The sequence below is a fragment of the Ambystoma mexicanum genome, chromosome 2q (assembly GCF_040938575.1).
Source record: "Ambystoma mexicanum isolate Mex_15411 chromosome 2q, UKY_AmexF1_1, whole genome shotgun sequence".
Lineage (NCBI taxonomy): Eukaryota > Metazoa > Chordata > Amphibia > Caudata > Ambystomatidae > Ambystoma > Ambystoma mexicanum.
In genome coordinates this window covers 332,266,137-332,288,062 of record NC_090924.1, presented here as the reverse complement: position 1 = coordinate 332,288,062, position 21,926 = coordinate 332,266,137, and the positions used below count along the sequence as shown (strand labels likewise).

General features: G+C 45.7%; 1 protein-coding gene across 1 annotated transcript in view; it reads left to right on the top strand.

Moving 5' to 3' along the window:
• Positions 1-410: 410 nt before the first annotated feature.
• The window catches only part of PKD1 (polycystin 1, transient receptor potential channel interacting), a 1,742,473-nt gene continuing 1,720,957 nt past the window's right edge, over positions 411-21,926 (top strand). Inside the window, exon 1 of the mRNA XM_069647332.1 lies at positions 411-829. Within this exon, the coding sequence (XP_069503433.1) occupies positions 588-829 (242 nt within the window). The 5' untranslated portion in view covers positions 411-587. The remainder of the gene's footprint in view (positions 830-21,926) is intronic.

The following is a 21,926-nucleotide window of genomic DNA, read 5'->3' as shown; positions in this document are numbered from 1 at the left end:
GAAAAACGGAACATAAAAACACCTATTCTTTAAGAGTGAGGAAAAAGCTACTGGAAGGCGTCTTTTGAATCCTAGTCTACCCTTAGTCATGTCCTGATAAGAGAATAAGGGCCTGATTTTACAGGGGTGCAATTCCGGTGAAAAACGCTCTGTAAATCAGGCTCCATGTGGCTTTTGCTGCTAGCTGCCCATCTCTGCCAGTTCCTTGTTGTGGCCCTGAGGAAAGTGGCGACGCCTGGCTCTTGGTGGCAATGACGAGCGGTGAGTTGGTAATGGCAGTCTAACCCCTGGCAAGTCGGCGAAGGTCGGAGCGGCCTCTTTTTTTCTGTCACAAAACGGTTCGTGTCTTTTTTTTTCTTCTTTTTCCCTGTTCCTGTTGCCTGGGCCAGGAATCCCCCCAGTGTTTCCAGTGGGAACTGCAGCACTTTGAAGAGAAAAAACGCACACACGGGCAAACTCTACTTGGAAAGTTAACGGAGGGAAGAAGCAGAGAGGACAGACCGGACACAAGGGGCACTGGGGGCAGAGGGACGCCGGTCTGGGGGGCTGCAGAGCAAGGGGTCATGCCAGGCAGCAGCGGGTGAGAGATGCCTCCTGGAGCTGGGCAGTTGCCTGCACCGGGGGAACATGGCGCCCATTTCCTGCCCTGCCTGCTGTTGCTCCTCTGCCTGCTTCTGCTGGGGGGCGCCCGCGGATGCCAGCCCTGCCCGCCCAACTGCACCTGTGACCCGGCGGGCGGCTGCAACCTCAACTGCTCGGGGGCGCTGCTTCTCGGGCCCCGGGGGCTCCTGCTGGAGGAGCTCGGGGTGCCTCCCGAGGTCACCCGACTGTAAGTATCTCAGGGCCCCTGCCTTGGTGCGTGGAGGGGAGAGGGGTTGTGGGCCGTGGATGGGTATATATCGCTGCGTGTGTGTGTAGCGGAGGGATTTTTTTTAAACCTTTGTCACCGTGGCGTAAGTGGGCGCTTGTAGAGCTGTGTATGGGTTCGTCGGGATAGCCTAGCACATCTGTACGAGGAAGCGGGTGGGTCTACATCACGGCGTAGGCATCCTGTAATGACTGGGGCTGTGAATGGACCGGTTATGCGGTTGCCTGTAATTGTGTTTATACAGCGCTTTGTGTGTTTGGGGACTCTTTTGGCGCCGGGTTTGCTAACTTTTAGGGTTGAGCACATTCAAGATCTTAATGTGGCCCCCGTACTGGCTTTTGTACTCGAGGCGCTGCGGGGCTGAGGGCCTTTGGCCAGGGCTGTACTGGAGAAGGCGATGTCGTGGGTCAGGGATGACGGCAGGCGTCAGCCCCGTCGTTTGATGTCACATAGATAGCCGGGTGTGCGTGGACCCCGCTGGCACAGCAGTAGGTGCTGCTGTAGAGTCCTGCTGATGTGTTTTGGGTGAGCGCTGTGCTTGCCCTACACTACACCGGGATTGCTGGCGGTGTTCTAGCTGTGCGGCCTCAGTGCACCCCGCCACTGAGTCTTAGGTGTATATTCCCTTGTATCCGTTTTTGGATAGTCTGCTTTGCCGTTCTCTGCTCGGGGAGGGGAGTTCTTTTGCATGCCTGAGTTGGCTGATGGATTTTGAGCTCGTGCACAGAAGTGGCGAGATGGGAAAATCAGACTGTGGGGCTGGTGCGAAGGGGTTGCTGCGTTTGTCGGCTCATCGAGTCGTCGGGCGCTCTGCCATTCAAATTGTTAATGCTACTTTCAATACAGAGACAACACCCCCCTTCTTTGCACCCAAGGCCAAGGTTTAGCGCATACTACTCGACCGCTCCCCTCTCCCGGTGTCCTGGACTCGTCATAAAGCCCGCATGAAGGTGTCCACAGCCAACGGTGTTAACCCCAACAAACCAAACCACCGCTCGTTATTTTTAGCATACAATTGTGTGACTTCAGCAAGAAACAAATCAGCATATTTCTAAATAAAAAAAAATCGCCTCCCACCGAGCCCTTCACGTGCTCGCAAATCCTGATCGGATAGGATCCTGCTGCGAAGTTTCCGGCCCCGCTTCAAAGAGCGGATTGTAAGAATTTCAGGAACCGTCTCTTAGGAACATGGTCCGTTCTAACTGTTCACTGTGCTTTTTTGCCCTTTGCGGTGGTCGTGTGCTTGTTGGGGTTCTGTTTGTGTATTGCGTGACCGTAGCGCCCAGAAGCCGCTTACAAGTGGCTTTATGGCCCTTTTAAATGGCCGACGCAAATTCACTCGGCGGGCGGGATTTCAATGAAAGGTCCTCCCCATTCAAACTTTATATATTTTGCGGGAGTGCGATTCGTTCTTTCCTCCCTTTTCTCTCTCTATATATGTATATATATGTGTGTATGTAGCAAGGGATATGCATGTAGGAAGGGGATGACGAAGAGGCGGGCCAGACAGAAGGCAGAGTGCGTTAGGTATTAAAAAAAAAGCTGTATGGGTTCTACAGGTTCGAATTCCTCCCTCCTCGTGAGGTCAAGTCATTGATATACATTACATTCGCTAATAACTCTTCCTGCGTTTAGAATTGGTAGGAATCCTGTTATTAATAGTATGATGCTTTGTATTGCTGGCTTCCACTAGGTACGTTAGCCACATTCCTCGTGTTTTTATACTTAGCTGCCTTTGATATGATAGGTTATTTATAACACGCCTAATACCCGGAGGCTTCTAAGCTCGGACACGGGGATCGAACCCGTGTCGTCCTGCTTCAAAGGCGAGCCCCAGTCTCTGATCTTGGCAAATTACCCGCTCTCCTCGTTTCCCATGCCCACCAACACTGCTGCCTCCCCTTCGAAGCAAGGGTGGGCGAGGAGGCGCTTTGGAAATGCGGACCGCGCTTCTTGTACATATACAGACGAGTCCCCGAATAGTCTAGCACTGGCTTAAGATGAGCCCTGTTTTCGCGTGGACCCCTAAGGCGAACTTTCAGAGTGGCAGGTGTGTAGACACAGCGCACAGTGCTCAGTGTGGCCACGGGGCTCCAACACGGACTGATTTGATTGTCCCTGTCCCTTAGTAGCACAACTGCGGTTGTCAGAACCGTGCCTTTTTTCTGGCACTGCTTTAGCGCGCTGCAGTGTCGCATAGCTCTCAGAAGGCAGCTTATTAGCGCTTTATAAAACAACGAAGCAAATACAATGTGGGGACATTGGAGTATACTGTCCTAAAATGAAGTTGTGGATAGATTCCTAGCTAAGTGGCCCTTGCTGGTCAACAGTCCTTTCGAACTGAAACACACAGTGGGCCTGATTCATGGAATTTTTTTGCACGGTGCAAAAGTGACTTTGCACTGCCAACAGACACCCCAATTCATGTAACAGTGCAAAGTGTCTCTTTGCCTTGCAAAGTCACTTTGCACTGTAACAATACACTTTGCACTGCTCCATGAATCAGGGTGTCGGCAGTGCAAAGTCACTTTTTAGCAATGCAAAGTCACTTTTCACCGTGCAAAAAAATTCCATGAATCGGGCACAGTGTCGTTTTTGATTGGGAAACAATGGAATTCGACAAACGGAAATTTGGACAGAGGAACGGACATTGTGTTTTTTTCCTCACAAATCAATTTCATGCCGCCATCTTAAGATTCCTTCTATCTAGCTCCCCACCGCCACTTCCTGTTCAAGATTAGATTCTGTGTTGATGTAGTGCTATTTGCCAAATTCCGGCCCTTTCCAGGTGCTTTAATAAGGGAGGCTGCGGGTGGAGATTGCACAGAGAGAGATCTGTGTGGCCCGAGTATCGCTGTGCCATCTTTACGCCCATAACACACATGCAAAGGATCCTGGGGTGCAGGGTGTACAGAATAAAACACATTATTGACACAGCAGTGGCAGTGGTGGTGCAGTGCCGGTGCCATGACCACTAGTCGAAGGATGTCTGCTTATGGGCGGGTGCATGACACATGGCGGCAAGATAAACACGTCTTCACATACTCAGACCCCAGTCTGCAAGGAAACCCTCACATTCCAGGCATCCCACAGTGAGGCCACCTCAGAGGCAGATGTGCGCAGGGTCGGACTGGGGTGTAACATTGTCTCGGGCACCAATGACAAAGTGGCCCGCAGTTGCAAAGGGCAATTCATTCCTTTTGAGACAGACTGAGTATTAAGCAAGGGGAACTTGTTGGATAAAATGTGATGCAAACTGTGCAATTTAAAGAATGTGTACCGAGCAACAATGGTCAAAACTACTAGCCGCCTGGTTAAGTAACTCAACAAACTGGGCCACATTGGCCCAAAAAGTGACGCACTTTGACCCAAAAAACAGGCCTGCACCAGCATTTTTCGTTTTTGGTTCAGTCGTTGCCCTATAGGCCAGTCCGAGCCTAGATGTGCGCTTTCCTAAGCATAACGTAGCTGTGCTGCTTGAATAGACCGTGGCACACGGGCAAAAATACTGTGTAGAATGTTCAGGGCTCGTGTGTTTATTTATTTATTTTATTTTATTGGATATTTGTAAGGCGCATACACAACTAATGGTGTTTCAAGGACCCACAAGACAAAAGATATTCGTATCGTGCAAGTGCAACAACAAGAAGTGCAAGGGGGTGCCGTTCTGCGCAAAATGCTAAAGTGCTAGGGTGGGAAGGGAAGTGCAAGGTAAGAGAAGAGAGTGGAAGTGAAAGGGAGAGGTACGGGGGGCACAGGGGCTAGGTGAGTGCTAAGGGGAGCCTGGGATGGCAAGTACCAGGTATTGCAGGGGGTGAGGGTCCACATGCTAAGTGCGAGGAGGGGGTGGACTGGTTGGGGGCTGGTCACCAGTAGAACTCAGAGGGAATCAGGCAGCCAGTCACTGCAGCAGATGGGGGTTTTAGCAGGGGAGAGAGAAGGAAGAAGAGAAAAGGAGGGTCTTGAGGAACTTCCAGAACTTAAGGAGATCCGTCTCAAGCCTGAGACCAAAACCCAGTCGAGTAAAACATTAATATATAAAGCAACATTAAATCAAAATACCAGTTTCCAATCCCTCAGTTCTTTTGGAGAAAATCTCTGATTCCTATGAATTAAATTTAATAAATCATTCTAATGACTTTAGTCATTCTGAAGACTTTACTATAATAATATGCTGAGAAGGTAAAACGATGAATTCTTGGGGGATGCAAGGAGATTAAGATCGGCAGACTCTGTAGGTCCTTGGCAGCGATTGCTGCAGTTCGCCCGCTCCGATGCCAGCAGTGGCTCGGGGAAGACTACCAGGCGATAGAGGTGGGCACTCTGCAGACTCTGTGTCCATTGGTGTGAAAGCCTTCATGCATGTGGTACACTCTCCCGTGAGCCGAAGCCGCCTCTCGCCGGGAACCGATCAGAGCGCAAGGAATGTTCTTCCTCCCTAGGGTGCTTGGTGGATACACCTCTGCTGTGGGCTCCAGGGTTCCTGGGGGAGGACTAGTGCTGGCCTATGCTTGCCATCCTTGGCAGCCTTGGGCGAAGCAAGTCCAGGAGGAGATTGAGAGAGGGAGGATAGCGAAGGACTAAAGGAAGAGTCTGCAAAGCTAGGCCATCACGTCGCCCGCCGCTCGCCTCACCGGTGCAGCTGAACCCCTCCTCTGTGCCCTTCTGTATCCTACCCCCATTGTATATCTGTTCTGTTGTTACCTCTGAAAAGCGCTCCGGTATGCATCCGTACTGGTGCATACTTCTGTAAAGCGCTCCATTGCTTCTCGAAGCTAGGTCTGCGCTCAATAAATACCATAAGAATAATAAAACACTTGTGTATACTGTACAGAAACTTCATTCGCAATATTAAGCCTTCCAAATTCCCACAAGACCCTATGTGCAGAAGCCTGCTTGTTTCCCTGGGACTGGCCTGCAGTGACCTGTAGTGTGCCAGCATCTGTCCAGGAGGACCCTCAGCCCCCAAGGGGCTTCAAGATCAGACCCTACATGAGAACTCTGCACCCGGGGCATCAGCTTCTTCAGTCTGCCCGCGGCCCTTCCCCAGTGCACCTAACTTTGCGGTCAGACTCAAACCCTTACCAAAATTTGAATATAAAGTTGGCATGCAGCCCTTCTGTGGTTACTTGATTGGTGGCCCTCCAGATGTTTTGCTCACCATCTCCCATAGTTCATAGCATAGCCACCCTTAACTATGCTGAAGGATCTTGGGAGCTGTATGCCAAAACTTCTGGAGTGTCACCTAATGAGTAGCCCCAAATTACTAAAAAAAAGTGTATTTCCGGTTGGATTGTCAATGATCTGTGGCCTTTAACTCTACCCCCCAAACCTCCTGATCACTTTAATATAGAGGGCCACTAAACATGTGTGGGCCGTCATGTCAACGTTTAGCTTTCTGTGCAAGATTTTTATAGCTAGGTAATGGCACAAGTCCCATCCTAAAGCCTGTTAGGCCCGTCGTAGACCAACCTTCAAACTTGGCTAATGCCGACATCAAACTTTAAGCCCATACAATAATACATAACTACAACTCCAAGCCTACCAGGAGTACGCATTGGGTCGCTTTGTTGCACTTATTCTGCAAAACGGCTGCAAAGATTTTCTTTTTTACTCAGTTCCTCTTGTCCACCTATTGCAAAAGAATAGCCAACGTCGGAAAGGGCAGTTTTCAGGGACATGACTTGGGAGGGATTGCGAAAGATTGTCCAGTGAATTTCAGATTCTGGAACATTCCATGCAAGAAGCTGAACCAGGGAGGTGCGGTTAGACAATAGGTTAAGTAGTTTGCTGTGGAAAATGTAAGAAAATATTTGAATAATTTTCCACCGTGGATGGGTTATTCCTGGTGATATTTGTAGTTTAGCTCCGCATAGGGAGGCACGTGTGTGTTGTGCGTGACCTCCTTCCTCCACCGGCAGACCACAGGAGGCAGAGCCTTCTCTCTGCGCTGCTTGGTTAGTTTTTTAAGTATAAAGTGACAAAGCTGTCTGTCTTTTCCGAATTTTTTCCAATTTGTTTTTGCGATTTGAAGACGTCGTCTTGAAATCATTACTGCAAGAACAACTGCCCTGACCCACATGTTTATGATTTAATAAGATGTTTTCAATAATAGAAGAAAAAAAATGTTGCGGGGGCAATGGCGCGGCCAGCTAGCTTTGGCTCCAAGGCCTTCCCTTCCCTGGTTTAATGTGGAACAGAAATGCGTTTTATTTTTGAAATGTATTGTTCTGCAGCCTGCTCTTCGAGGAGTGCCCTAAAAAAGTATAGTCTTCTAAAAATAGTTATTAGCCACTGTTAATCCAACATTTGGGTTATTTTGAGCAAATCATTGTATTTCAAAGTTTCACGTTATCTTGTCCTGTTCCATTTGGGAGATTGTTGTGCAGGCCTAGTTTTGCTTTGCATTCTGGGACTTGTAGTCCTGGATTTTTCCATTCTTTTTTTATTTGCGCATGGTATGTCATAAATGAAACCTCTCACGCTGATTTAAGCATACAAGCACTAGATAACATATAAATACACCAATTCATCACTATATATAAGCAATACAAAATGAAATCACTATAGCATGAATATAACATAAAATGATTCCCTTACACTAAAAATATGTTCTTTAGCGAGCAGCAATTCAAACTGTAGCCAATAATTAACGAAATCAATCTGTTAATTTGTCCGGGAGGATAGGTCAGCGGCAACGTTGGAAACACGGCGACACGGAGCAACACAGGTTCGATCCCCGTGTCCGGTTTAGATTAAGCCATTACAAATGTCACATCAATGCCCAATTTAAAGTAAACATCTCAGTGTTAAAGCAGATTATACACAGAACGTCTAAAAGCAGCATGACAGTTTACTGACCACTCGACAATCTAAATAAAAATGCCTTAAAGCTTGCACTGCATCATCCTGCAGTTTCCAAGGACTACCCAGCCCAGGTTCAATCCAGTATGCAGTTGGTTTATTCTAAATGACACGATAAGCCTTCTGCGTTTTCTCTCTGGAACATTCTTATACAGTTGTCTTTGCGCATGTGGTGGGAAGGCTTTCCACTAGTCTCAGAATACAAACATAAAAACAGGACTCCTCTCCCTAATCGAAAGGGCCTAATCGAATGGGCATGTGTGTCGTATTCAGATTGTAAACATATGTAATGTACATTTGTAAAAGTAACGGTACACCTGCCTTCTGTCGGTGGCCCAGTTGCATCCCTCCTCTCCCCAGCCCACAAGCCATGCTCTTATATCCTATGTTTGATAAGCTCCTGGTTTCTGAAGTGCCCGGTGGCTGCACTTTATCAAATACAACGGTGGTAAAAAATGGCAAGAGTCAAATCATATGAAAATACAATTGGTGTGAGCCTGGTAAACGGAAGTTAACCTCGCGTAACTTATGTTTCGTCGTGTTGCGCTGAAATACAGGTGTGTTGCGTCTACATTGGGGTTCTTTACCCCTAGTCATAACTTGGTAAGGTGGCGGAGCGCATGTTTTGCATGGAGATTGGTAGGAGCACCAGTCACACAGGGGGACAAATCCATAGGGAGTGGTGATGGTCCACCGGTGCTTGCATTGACGGTGGCAGGGGGGGGGGGGGGTCGCATTTCCCACGGACTATGGCCCGAGCAGGAGCACGGAGAAAAGTGATACAATTATAGACTACGAACACCATTAGTCCCGTAAGGGGACCAGCCGGGACTTACTTGTCTGACTGCATTTGTTTGCATTGCAGCCAAACCAACAAGCCCCGATGAGGTGGTGAGAGAATACCGTGGGTCGTATCAATATGGTACCCCTAACCCTGGAAGGTCTCATGCCCTGAGAAGGGCTGGGTCGTGAGAAGCCTTATAGGCCCATACGGCCAAAACTATGGTTGCCATTGTTGAATGGATCATGATTATAACAACACAATCTGTTGTATTAAATTAATTGTGTAAAGAAATATGCTGTATTGCAATATTTTGAAATTCACGGTATAACGTCCTTTCATCGCCAGTAATTACAACGTCTGGTTTTTAAACGTGTACAGAATTACGAAATTGGTAATCAGATATTTTAGCGGGGTGGCAAAGGGCAGATAATGGGTTGGGGAGTAGGGAATAGGTCAAAAACAGGTGGGGGAGGTGGGGCTTGAGGCGGGGAAACCCCCCAAAAGAACAAAAAAAATCAATGACCATTTTCGTAATTCTGTACAAGTTTAGAAACCAGGTGTTGGAATTAATGCCGATGAAAGAACATAGAACTAAAATGACGTAGCGACCACAAATTGTAGAGTGTGCACGTGAGAGAAAATATTGGCACACAAGTTCAGCTATATCAGTGCTGAGTGATAACCCATAGTATCACCTCTTTGTTCATCATTCCTCTGTTTGTGGATTTGGTCTATTAGGTTTCATGTGTGTGATGTTAGAGTGCTGAGGATGTGATGTATGTGTTGTGACTGTGTATGTATGTTGTGGTAATTCAGTTTTGTGTTGGATTAGATAGGGTTAAACTACAGAGGAACAGTTCTCTGTGGAATAGATTTCGATTGTATGAATATTTATATATGTGGAAAGAAATAGACACTTTTAGCAAGTTCTGGCGGTCTTCTGATTACAGTTGGTGTTTAAATGTAAAATGGTCATTGCCATTAACCACTTTTGTTGAAAAAATCAACTTCTTTGTTCGAGACTCTTCTTGTTTTGTGCATCTGTTTGATTCCTACTGAGTACTGACCTAAAATAAAATTGTGGGAATACCTCATTTTTTGGGTGAGTGCCGAGCGTTTGATGAGCGCACACTGTGAACTGCTTAACCTGTAGTACAGGTGCTGCCTGGGGAGGAAGTAAAAGGGTCGCTGTACTATGATGTCATCACTGTGCGCCCAAAAATGATATCCAGGCAATACTGCACTACATTACAGCAGCAAAATGGTCTCCGTTTTACCATACCCTAGGATCTGGAATTGTAAAAAAGCAACTGCTATTATGCCACCGCTGCCTCTGTAAAGCCATTCACAGATAGTAGTCATTTTTGCATTAGTCTGTTTTTCAATTGCTTCTTTTTTCATCCCATGCTTTCCACGATATTGCAGATATTCAAAGTTTGGGGGCGTTGTCTGTGGTGTGGCAGTTCTGCAATCCACCACAGTATGCCGTGAATCCTGTAGACGTTTTCTGAAGAGCACTTCATACTATCGCCTTGATATGTTAATTATAACCAGAGGTTTCTAAGCGCGGACCCGGTGATCGAACCTGTGTTGCTCCGTGATGTGTTGCTTCCAAGGCGAGCACGTTGCTGCTGAGCTATCCTCCCGAGACGCGAATAAGCGCATGCTCTAGAATGCGCTAATTTCTGGAAGGTGTGTTGCCGCTTTTGTCTATTTTGCAGTAATTGTGGGCCTTTTCTTAACATTTTCCATGTGATTTTATGGTAAAACAAGAGCGCTAACCAATCAGGTTAACTTCCTTACTTGGGCTGTGCAGCGTCCCTCAGCTTCACTGTTTCCTGATGGTTCCATGTAATAATGTCCCATCAAAAATGTCACCTGACAAAAAAGTCGCAGTTTTTTGCTGAGACATTATTACATTGAACCTGCGGGGGACAATACCTGCAACCCCTAAATTATCAAAAGGGGAGCAGGGAACATCCCCGCAACCCGTCCCCATACATAATGTCACCATATATAATGTCGTCAATGGCTTTTCAGGGTGACATTATGCACGGGGACATTATGTATGGGGACATTATTACCTGATATCGTCCTGACTATGTTTTGGAATACCTAAGAGACAAAAGAGTTAGTAAAAGCCCACACATACTCTCTCTCCCCCGCCACCCCTACTCTCTTTCTCTCTCATCATTTATGGGTCAGCAAAAGTTTGCACTGGCGACCCTCGTATCCTCAAATATACTCTCGAGGTGCTCATATTTAATATGGACTGCCTCCTGAATCTTTAGTGCCCACAAAGATGCTTTGGCTTTTGTGAACTCCAGCAATCTCGTAGGAATCAGCAAAGAACTGATGGCTACACCAGGGCCGTTGGCAGGGTTGTGTGGCCATCACCTGTCTCTTCCTGGAGGTAGTAGATGCTGTGGGCATGGGGGCTGAGTGATGTTCGACACATGGATACACAGGGAATTCCCCAAACCATCCCAGCTTAACCCAGGCCTAAGGCAAAAGACTATCACATGCGCAGAGACATACATTTCTCTGGCCCTTTGCAGTACTTCAGGTACTGCAAATACGTCATTGCACTAGCGGCCCTGTACGTAGCGTCCTGTTTGGCACCCTAATTGGAGGAGAACATTTGAAAGTCTTGCTGACACTGTTGAACCGAGCCACGGGATGCCCAAGGCTTTGGGCACAAAGCCAGTGCGGGCACGGACAGGCCAAGAGAGTGCGCTAAGGTGGTCTGCTCAGCAGTGTATCCTGAATGCGCTCATGACATCTAAGATGGTGACTAGGCCTGAAACTGGCATGGTTCATTTTACCACACACCAGCGCTGAGGCATGTTGCAAGCAGGTGGCGTCCATACAGGGAAACCGTTGCACTAGTCTCTTGACAGCCACCACAAATGCACACAGGCGCCTCTTCTCCTGAGTAGGACGGCCTAATGAGAGGAGCAAGACTCTTATGAAAGGAGAGGTGAGTTGACATATGTGTGGGCGTGAGGAGTTGGATGGCGAGCTACAGAGATTGCTGCAGGTGGAGATAAGCTGCGGAAAAGAAACAGAGAAACGGATGCAAGACAGAGACAAGGAAAAAGGGGGAGAGAGTAGGAGGCTGAGGGAAGCAGGAGGAACGAGAATATGGAGGCTAGGAGGGCAGCAGTGATTATGAGGAGGTGGGGAAGAGGGGAGAGGGGCATTGGAATAGTTTAGGAGAGGTGGAGAGAATAACCAAGTAGAAGGGTAGGGGCGGAGGAGACAAGGGCTGTAAAAAAACATCAGAAAGGATGAGGTTGGAAAGAGAAATGAGGCGGTTGCAGGAGACACACCAACGAGGTTGGAATGGGCTCGGAGGGGGATACCAGAGAGAAAGAGAGGCAGTTCGAGATACTCAGTAGGAGGAGAGGAAGAAGAAGGCCAGATAGGAGGGAAGGAAAGACAAGGGGGAGGTTGCAAGGGATTCGAAAGAGAAAAGGAGTCAGAGGACCCAGGTGGATCCTTTAGGCTTGAGACCCTTTCTACCCATTGAGGACCCAGGGTCCTAAATCCTTGACGCTGAGGCAGTGAGGTTGCGAGGGAGCAGAAATAAAGCCTCTAAGTCATTTCAGCTCAGGTTTTCGCTGTCCCTATACTGCTCCAGGTTTCAACCTTGTGCGTACCTAGCGGGCAAGTGCACATAGCCCAGAGACCCAGGAGCAGGCGTCTTGTTGGCATCACAGAGAAGGAGCAGATGACCAGCGTTCACCAATCATTGAAGGAGACAGGAAAGAAGCGCGAGGCACACTCAAAACCAGCAGGAAGGGAAGTGGCTGTAGATAAAGCATCTTCCCAGGGAGGAGAACGGAATTGGGATTTTCCGGCTAATGGCTGACATTCTTAGGGAGACGCTATCGTGCTGTGGTCCCAATCTCCTGTTAATAGCCCCCCTATTAAATATTTGTTTCAATATGCCTGTGTGTGTCTGGTGGTAGATGGAGCTCACCAGGGCTTCCAGCAGGGGGGTGGAATACAAAAAATATATACTTTTCCAAGGTACAAAAAGTATAAGAAATCTATACTTGCCAATCGCCGTGAAATACGCTCCCAACAACCCCGTGGGCGCCGGGGGCCTGCCACCCATTAGTGCCAGGAGCAGTCAGTCCCCTGACACCAATCTATATGGCAGCGGAGTGGCCAGCGCATCCTGTGCATTGGCGCTGTGCCCCCAGACATGTACCGATCCCTTTATTTCTCAAGCGACTGCAAGCATAAAGGCGCAGCCTCTGAGCTTTTTTTTTATTAGCGCCTGTTTTCTTAGAATCTTGCCTTACATGCTGTAAATAGAGTGCATTAAGCTAAACGGTCTTGTACTGACTTTTTAATAGGGGTTTCCAATGAGATTTGTGATAATGTAAATCGTTTTTTGTTTTTAAATAATTGCGAAAAAAATACGTGCATGTTACAGGATGTATGGTGTTATCATTGTGAAGGCTTCCCTGTGCTGAATGTTCTATGGGTATGTATATATATATATATGTGCCCTGAAGTGTTTTCACTATGCTCTGAAACTCATTTTTTGTGTCAACATGAAGTATCGCGTGGTTTAGAGTTGTGTGAAGGCCTCAAAATGTACACCTGGCACCAGCCATTGGCTACTGATAACCGACACTTGGCAAGTAAGAAATGGCGTGCTATGTGCATGTGGAGAACTGGGGCTTTTTTTTATGCCTGGCTGGTAGCTTTCAGCTTCAAATTGTGCACCTCTGATTGGGTGTAGTATGAATTATTTTACATGTTTTGAGAAGCTTAGATTATGATTTGAAATGGGAATGCGGGTTTAAAGTGTCATCATTTATTTATCTTGTGTGCAGATGCATTTGTATCGTATTATGCACCTAAGATCAGTCATCAAACTTACACACAGATTAATCATTGTACCTTTCTTGATTGATTAAACGGCAACCTCACTGCTTGATGTTGTAGCTCCAGGCTGACAGAGCCTGTATGTAAATAATCATGGGCCTGTACGCAACTATGATGCTGTGACACAAGCCGCTGACGCTAAAGTGCTACTGATAAGCTGAAACGGTTGCATTTGAGTACAGCTAGGAGAGGGAAGACATGTGAGGAGGGACACACACGGCTTGAGCCTTTCTAATCCATATGTCAATTCCCACTCACTACCTGCCCCTCCCTGTCCAAAACCCATCCTCCTGAGATCGCCTTGAACTAGCTCTATCAAGCAGTAACATCAAACGTTGACCGCCCAGTGTTATTTCTTAGCAGCCTGCTGAGAGTGAATGGCTTAGTTGCAATTGTAAATGAACTACTGGTGTAATAAAAATGCCTTAACCAAGTGTGCCTTCAGAGACCTGATTTATTTCTGTCCCCTGCATTGGAGTCCTGTTAAAAACAAGCATTACCAAGGCCACAGTGTTGGCCTGTTTTTCGGTATTTCACAGGCATGTGCCAGACATTGCTATCATATACCCTGGTAATCACACAATTTTCTAGCTGTTGCCATCTTATGGCCGGGTGCTACTGCTACCATTAGTGCCTGGCAAATGCCGAGTTCATGCCTACAAAAAAGCCAAAACTGTTAGCTTTGCCCGTGCCTTTTCTCTTTGACGGTTCTTTCTTTCGGTCTGCCCAAGCCTCAGGTGTGGATTTGTGTTTTCTCTCCCCTGAAAGTCCTGGCTTCTTCCGCGGTTTCCGGTTCCATGCTGGTTGACCACACCTATGCTTCCCACACCAGAGTCACATTTCACCTCCCCTTTCTCTCTCTCTCCTTTTACACTGAATATTTTTCGCGCTCCTCTCTCCCGTCCTCCCAGACTTCCCTTTCACGTTCCCCTTGCTCGGTAGCCAGGCCGTGAAAAGCACTGTGACTTCATTATTGTCGCCTTAGCTCGCGGTTGTGACATATGTTCTAAATGTGTGCTGGTGATATGCGTGTGACCTTTACTCCAGAAAACTATATTGATCAAGTTAAGATTCCCTTATGTTTTTTTTATAAAAAGGTTATGCATCAGAAGGTTATGTTTGGATAATGCAGGCAGCAAGGCCGACTTCTAATAAACCGACATGGCTAGCAGGAGGAATCGATCCATATTACATACACGCCAACATTATCCGTACCATTCAGGAGACACGAGTCCAGTCCTCGGTTTAATTTACATTCTAGGACTTGTAGTCTTGGGTGTATAATGGGAAACCACCAGGACTACAAGTCACAGAATGCAAAGTTAAAACCAGGCCTGGACTAGCATCCCCCGAATTAAACAGATAATTGCGACATGTGTGATGATATTGTTTTATGGACCCAGGACATGTAAGATATTGCTTTATGTCCCATTATTGATGTTTAGTATTTTTAAGAAGTGAATATTTTTTATTAAACAGTAACTTTTAGTGTTATGCATTTGTTATGACCCTTTTCAATTAAAAGTGCGTCATATAGAAGATGGCGGTAGAAAAGATTTTGCCCAGCGTGGTTTACGTCCGCCATCAGGTGAAGGCGGGGATATACAGTGAACTGCACCAGACGACGACAACAACAACGTCTTTGGGTTACTGGTAATTCGGGTATGGGTGTGGCAGAGTTAGAACACAGTGTCAAGAGATACCGCACACCTCAACATGGAGGATTTGTTAGAAAATCTGACTGAAGGCCTCAAGAAAAGCGATTGTTCAAATGTCCAGGGGGCAGGGGTTGCCATGGCAGGAAGACCTGCCCGAATCTGGAGAAGGTGCATTGGAATTTCTGGGGCAGTGAAGCATTGGAAGAGTTTGCGATCTAATGGGTCGGCTGAGTGATATGCGATATGATAGGTTATTTATAACGCGCTTAATACCCAGCAGACCTGGGGATCGAACCTATGGTGCTCAGTGTCTTGTTTCCAAGGCGAGCACGTTGCCCCTGAGCTATCCTCCCAAGTGTAGATAGTTGGTGTCAAGTAGGGACAGGCAAGACCCTGGACAGATTTGACTGAGAACATCGGCTATGTAGACATAGATATGTGGCCTAGCGCAAACCAGCCGGCTTAATGGCTGTGGCTGATGAGTGCAGGGTTTTGAACAAGGTGCACGTCCCAAATACCAGGACTCTTTTGAAAGACTGGAAGGAGTAGGGATCAGGCAAGTGCAATGGTCGGCTTTGCGAAGGGCGCTCACATTGATGAAGGCTTGGACTGTGTTTAACATGAGTTGGGCCCGATCTGGCAGATCATTTGGTGCTTTTTGAGGCGAAGACGTTTTGGAGCCTCATTACGCTGTCCAAATGGGCCAGAATATTGCTGGCATGGAGGTGTGGAGTGGAGAAATCGGACAAAGGAATGAGCAAGATGACATGATGGTTTTAGGGGCTGTTGAGGAAGTAAAATTGATGATCTCATAGAAATATAAGGCGTGCTCAAGGTCTTCCTAGCAAAGTGATGGGCGAGAGTCTGTTTGTAATGCATGTTGCGAGTGAGTTGGTGTGGTAGGTAGGCGAAGGAGACAAAGAGTTAGTCATAAACAATGGGGTGATTTTCAAATCCAAAAGAGGAAAAGATGACCTCAAGGGCCAGATTTATGGAAATGTGCGCAGGATTCCAGCAAGGGCCGTGCGCCGAGAAGGACACGGCGCGAGCCTGCACACAATAAAAAATGTGTACCCTGCGTATTCATGGAATTTACTGTGCAAAGTAACCTTATTTGCAAGTCACGCCCGGAACGCCCCTGACATGCCCCCCCGCAAAGCATAAACAGCCAGAATAGATACCTTTGCATGCTCTCCTCGGTGCCAATACCTGCACCCTTCAAACAGTGGGTGGGGTCCCCCGCAAGCAGGTCTGCATCTCGGAATTGACAAACAATATTTTGCACGCCATTTGGCACGCAAGTTCCCTATTTTCCATGCAAATATTTCCATGAAGCGGTCCCAAGGGCGTTGTTGCACAGTGAGAAGGAAAAGGATCAAGGCCAAAGCTCTGAGAAACCTATCCAGTTAAGGGTGATGGCAAAGGTAGTTGGATCACCATGAGATTGTGTTTGTCACTTTGTGAGATAAGAGTAAAGCCAGGAGATTAATACTGTAATTGTGGTATTCGGGGGAGGAGATCATACTTTTCATGGGTCTGTCATGGTCCGCAATTTGTAAATTGGCTGGGAATGGGCAGTCTCAGTCAAGATATTTTTGCAGAAGCCAGATTCAAGGGGGTTGTATTTTTTAGTTTGATTTATTATAGTGTATTACAGTTAATTTCACACTGTCACAATCAATAATTTACAATATCACAAAATTACTAATGCATCAATTACAAATACGCAATATTACAAATATAACATTACAAATATAAAATTGATAGTGTGACTTATCTAAAGAATATAACACTGAGTAGATGCCCAAATGCATAAGATGCTAAAACATTTTGTCTATGATTAGACTATACACTTCTACCCTCAGCAACATTATTTCAAGGAATCATACTTCTGGGAACCATTAGCTTTCCTTCAATGATCATCCAGAGATTGGTTGGTGCTATAAGAAGTGAAACCTGCCTCTCTGTAACACACCTCCACCAAAATTCTCCCATTAAAATCATTTGCCAATGATGGACGAATTTCCCAAGATGAATACTATGGACCTTTTCTAAATCTGTGCACTGCATTAATAAGTGGTGTGACATTTCCGGCCAGGTTGTATCCCTGCATTATCTACGGAACACCTTCTCCTTAGTAATATCTCATCTTGGTGCAAGGACTGTTAAAGTGGGTGCACATTCTACAGTGCTTAGGAGATGGAAATGTAAGATTAGAGGGTTGCAGCAACGTTTGTCCTATAGGGTACATATTATAAGTATTAAATGATTTTTTAATACATGAGCATAATTGTTGGGCCAATCCAAAAATGTTGCTTTCTTCCTTGATGAGTTTACCAGTTCAGTGAAATCCAAAGTTTTGTCCAAGTTCCAATCGATTTTCTTGAAAAAAGATGTATGTATGATAACACATTTACTAGTGGGTGGGTATTACATGAGAGGTGAGCCACTCCAAATGGTGGCTTGTAACATTATGTAAAGTCAGCGTTGCAAGCACTCTGATTACCTCAGGTGCCAGGTGATAATTACCAGTAATCTTCGTTACTACACCAAGTCCTAGTCTTCGTTTATCCCAGTCCTTAATCATTGAGTGTATGTCACCATGCAGACAGGACCTATAGTCTCTTAAAATGACAAATGAAATAACTCCTACACCTTACTGAAGGGTAGAAATACTTCTGCTCTTCACAACCACTCCAGTATTTTAGCAAACACCATTAGAGCTAGCTCACTGTCCCTCCTACAGCCAGGGGTTGGGGGTTGGAGGGTCCTGTGGACTAGGACTGGGATAAGGAAAATTGGGGTTCATTGTGAGGAAGACTGCCATCATGTAATCTAGGCATTGGTCCTTATTTCTCCCATACCTTAGCCATTGAAGACCCGACCAGCAATAAAATAAATATTGAGCAGGAAAAAACAATCATGCTAAACCAGTGAAAAGTGCAAGCGCACAAACCAGCAAGACTAGCTGAAATCAAGAACCTCATTCCCGAAAGAGAGAACTGCTAGTTTGAATACAAAATAACCTCTCTGGTTCTGCCCATCTGGCAGGCAGCGGTGTAAATGTCGGACATGGAAACTCTGTTCACTGCAGCCAAAGATGCAGAAATTCCCCTTGTTGAACAACTCTGCACCCCACCATGCAGATGAACCTGCATGCAATGGCCTAAGCCATTGAGATGGTAGAGTGAGTCTATCAGTCCAGAGTTGGAGCAAAGCTCAATATGGCCTGATGTGAACAAAATAAACACAGACTCAACAGACCTGACTGAGTGATACACTTCAGAATACACTGACCGTACCCCCCTCACATATAGCAAATGCACAGATATATCAGCCACTGGGAACGTGGGATGAATATGAACGGGCCGGAATATATCTTGATTATGACAGAAGTTAGACAGACCCTCAGGGCATAACAAAGGGAAAGACCTAAGAACAAGCCACTGGGGAAGACGCTGAAAGTAAGGATAAGTAGGCAAGAGCACCCAGCTCGCCCAATATAATGGCACAAGTAGCAGCTATAAGGAAAAGTCCCTTAAGCAAATCATGTTTTAAAGGAATCTCACTGTAGGATTTGAAGGGAGGAGACTGCAAAACCATAAGAACCAAGGAAAGATCCCAAGTGGGAAAAGACAGTGAATCTTGAGCTTAGCAATCTCAAATCCCTTTAAAGCAGGGTTTGGGAGGGCGCAAGCATAACGTTTAATTTGACCAAGATCAGCTCAGGGTGCAGTGAAGTCCCCGATGGCAGCAAACTGACACTTCACAAGGTGCTTTCCTCTCAGGAGAGAAGACAACTGGAAGGTGATGGTACTTAATATTTCCTCCAAGTATACAGGCTTACTCACAATGCTCCAGATAAGATTTGGAAATGGGAGTATTTTGCTCCCTATTTTTTAAAGTTGGGAGTAAAATTATGTTTTAGGGAGTAACATTGGAAGTCGAATTGTCAATGAGGGTATCTTATAAGTGAGTACAAACATGTTTTAACTGGAAAACGGAAATATTTTTGTAATAATTATTTATTTTAACCTAATTATTCATGCACATTAAAAGATACATGTTTACTTCTTCTGATCAGGCAGTTATGATAGCAGTTTCCTCCTGTGGTGCTACGTGCACTACTGGTCCAAACATATTCCTGTAGCTGTGTGGGTGTAAGCAGGGGCACAAGGTCATATTTGTCTATTTTTGTGGGAGTATTTTTATTCCATATTTTTATTTTTTGGGAGTATTTGCCAATTTTAAACCCACGCTTCTAAAGGAAGAAAGTGTATGCAGACTTTTGGATAGAAAAGGGACCTGGCGGTCTGAAGACAGGGTCAGAGTGGCAATAGTCTCTGCAGCAATGTTCAATGGCAAAGTACATGCCTTTTACAAGGGTAGGGTGTTGTGTCTTAAATGCCACTAGTGTCTATAAAACCACGCCACAGGGACAGAACCATTACTGATACATTTCACTCATATTCTTTGGCCTCAACAGTGTCTATGTAGGAGTGTGGGAGCTTTCTGAGGTGATGATTCGGCATCTGGTTGGTGAGCAGATAGACTGGGTCCAGCATACAGTGCAGTTCAACCAGCGGCAACAAATGGTCTTTTGTGTTGAGTTAGGGAAGGGTTTTGCTCCCTCCATGGAGATTCTTATCTTCACCTCAATGGCTGAGGGCTTTGGGTAGACTGATACCCCAATAGGGCTCCAGCCTGAACCTTTTTCTGATTTCCAAAGATGATTCAGTTAAGGTTTTCACCCCTCTTATATAGCCAATCAATCAATAAGTCTTCTTTTCGGCAGATGGCGCCTTGAAATATTCACAATGAAACAATAAAAAGGTCTTGTACACATAGTCTGAGAAGTCATAAAACAAAAATCACAGCAAATAAAAACAGGATATGGGGTGTGTCATGTCCACATATTAAATCGGCTGAGCGTCCCTATTATCTGGACATAAAAAGTGGTTAATGACCAGAAATGCAAATGTTTGAGGTAGAAATTCCAATAACCATCAATTCTAATACAAGGAACTCCACATAAAATACATTAGGTACAGGATTAGACACAGCATTTCTAATGCTGAAATACAATCTATAAGTGCAAATTGCGACCCCAGCTAGTGTGCAATAGTGCAAAGGAAGGGGAAACAAGGTATAATAGCTAGAACATATACAATCTATAAGTGTAAATTGCAACCCCAGCTAGTGTGCAATAGTGCAAAGGAAGGGCAAACAAGGTACATTTGCTAGAACATATACAATATATAAGTGCAAATTGCGACCCCAGCTAGTGTGCAATAGTGCAAAGTAAGGGCAAACAAGGTACATTAGCTAGAATTTACTTTGTACAATATATTTCAAATACAATGCAGTTGCCGAGGTAAAAACACTGTAAAGGGCATTAAATAATGGGTTTAGCTCGAGGTACAGGAGTACATGGTGCATTAGTTAGATGTTGCTGTATACAGGTTATTACCAATAAAGTGAAATCACCAGAATAGTAAGTGGCATATTGAGGAGGGGAAAGTACTCATTATATCTAAAACTCAGATAAAATGCCTAAGTGCAAATGTCCTCCCAGGTTAGTATGCATAGTAAAGGAAAAATGTATATATATATTTTCAGCAGTGCAGGGAGTAGTTGAACAGTTTCCAATTCCGGCCTAATTGATTTTAGGTAGATTATTTTGAACAGAGCTGGTATTCATTCGTTTGGTTCTTCTTATCCAAGCCCTGCTTGAACCCAGGGCGAAGGCGACTCTCCCCTCCAAACACAAAAGTAGGAAGGTGAGAGCAGGTCCAAAGTGCCTTATCCCGCAGTCTCTGAGGATACCCGTCAGCCAACTCTTCCTAATATCTGTGTAGATGGGGCAGAAAAAAATAAAATGTGCCACGTTCTCTACAAGACCACAAACACAGCAGTAATTGGCTCCCGCCTTCATTATTATGCGCGTACTGCCAATGGCAGAGCATTTAATCTGGCTCTGGTGAGCAGAGTCCTTTACTGCTGAATTGTCACAAAGGTGAGGTACCCTGGCAGATCCATCCTAGGTGCAAAAGGGAGATATGTTCTAACCTGACAGATGACCATCATTTCATCTTCCCTTTTGTCTAAAAAGAACTACTCAAACTTGGTTTTCACAGTCCTTTTGGGTATCTTAGCTATCCAGCTGGTCTAAAAGTGACTTGATATAAGAGAACCCATCAACCTTGCTCCAGCTGGTAATAGTCAAAATGTTAGTGACTGGGAGCTTTGTTCAGGTATCCCTGCTAGCCTACCAGAGGCTGTGCCAAAATAGGATTGGTCTAGATCGAATCATGCCCATTAGGTACGACATAACAGTCTCCAAATGGGTTGCATAAACCGAAGGGGAGTGTGGTACAGATAATCTTCTAAAAAAACATTCTCTGCCGCCTGAAGGCAGTCTAAATTGGCATAGTCCCATATATCGCACCTGTATGTTCCAGCCTCCACTGCTTTACCTCTATATATAGTCAACATATGCTCCATGGAGTGATTCCTGCTGTTTTTGGCACATCTGAAAATACCCCCAGAGAACTGTCTGATTTCTGCCATTGATTTGGCTGCATGGTCCTCCCAGGTCAATTTGGTGTCAAGTCTCAGGCCGAGGTAATCAAAATGATTGCACACTCGCAATTGATCCCCATCTAAACAGATTCTAGGTTTGGTCTTCTTTTTTCCTGAGGTGCACACTATTAAAACATTCCTTTGATTAACTCTGAGCCCCATGTCTGACTCAGTATACCTGTCGACCATATGTTGAAGTGATTTGTGTGTAGTTGCCAAGAGAACCGTGTTGTCTGCATAGCTCCGAACTAGAAGTTTCTTGCCA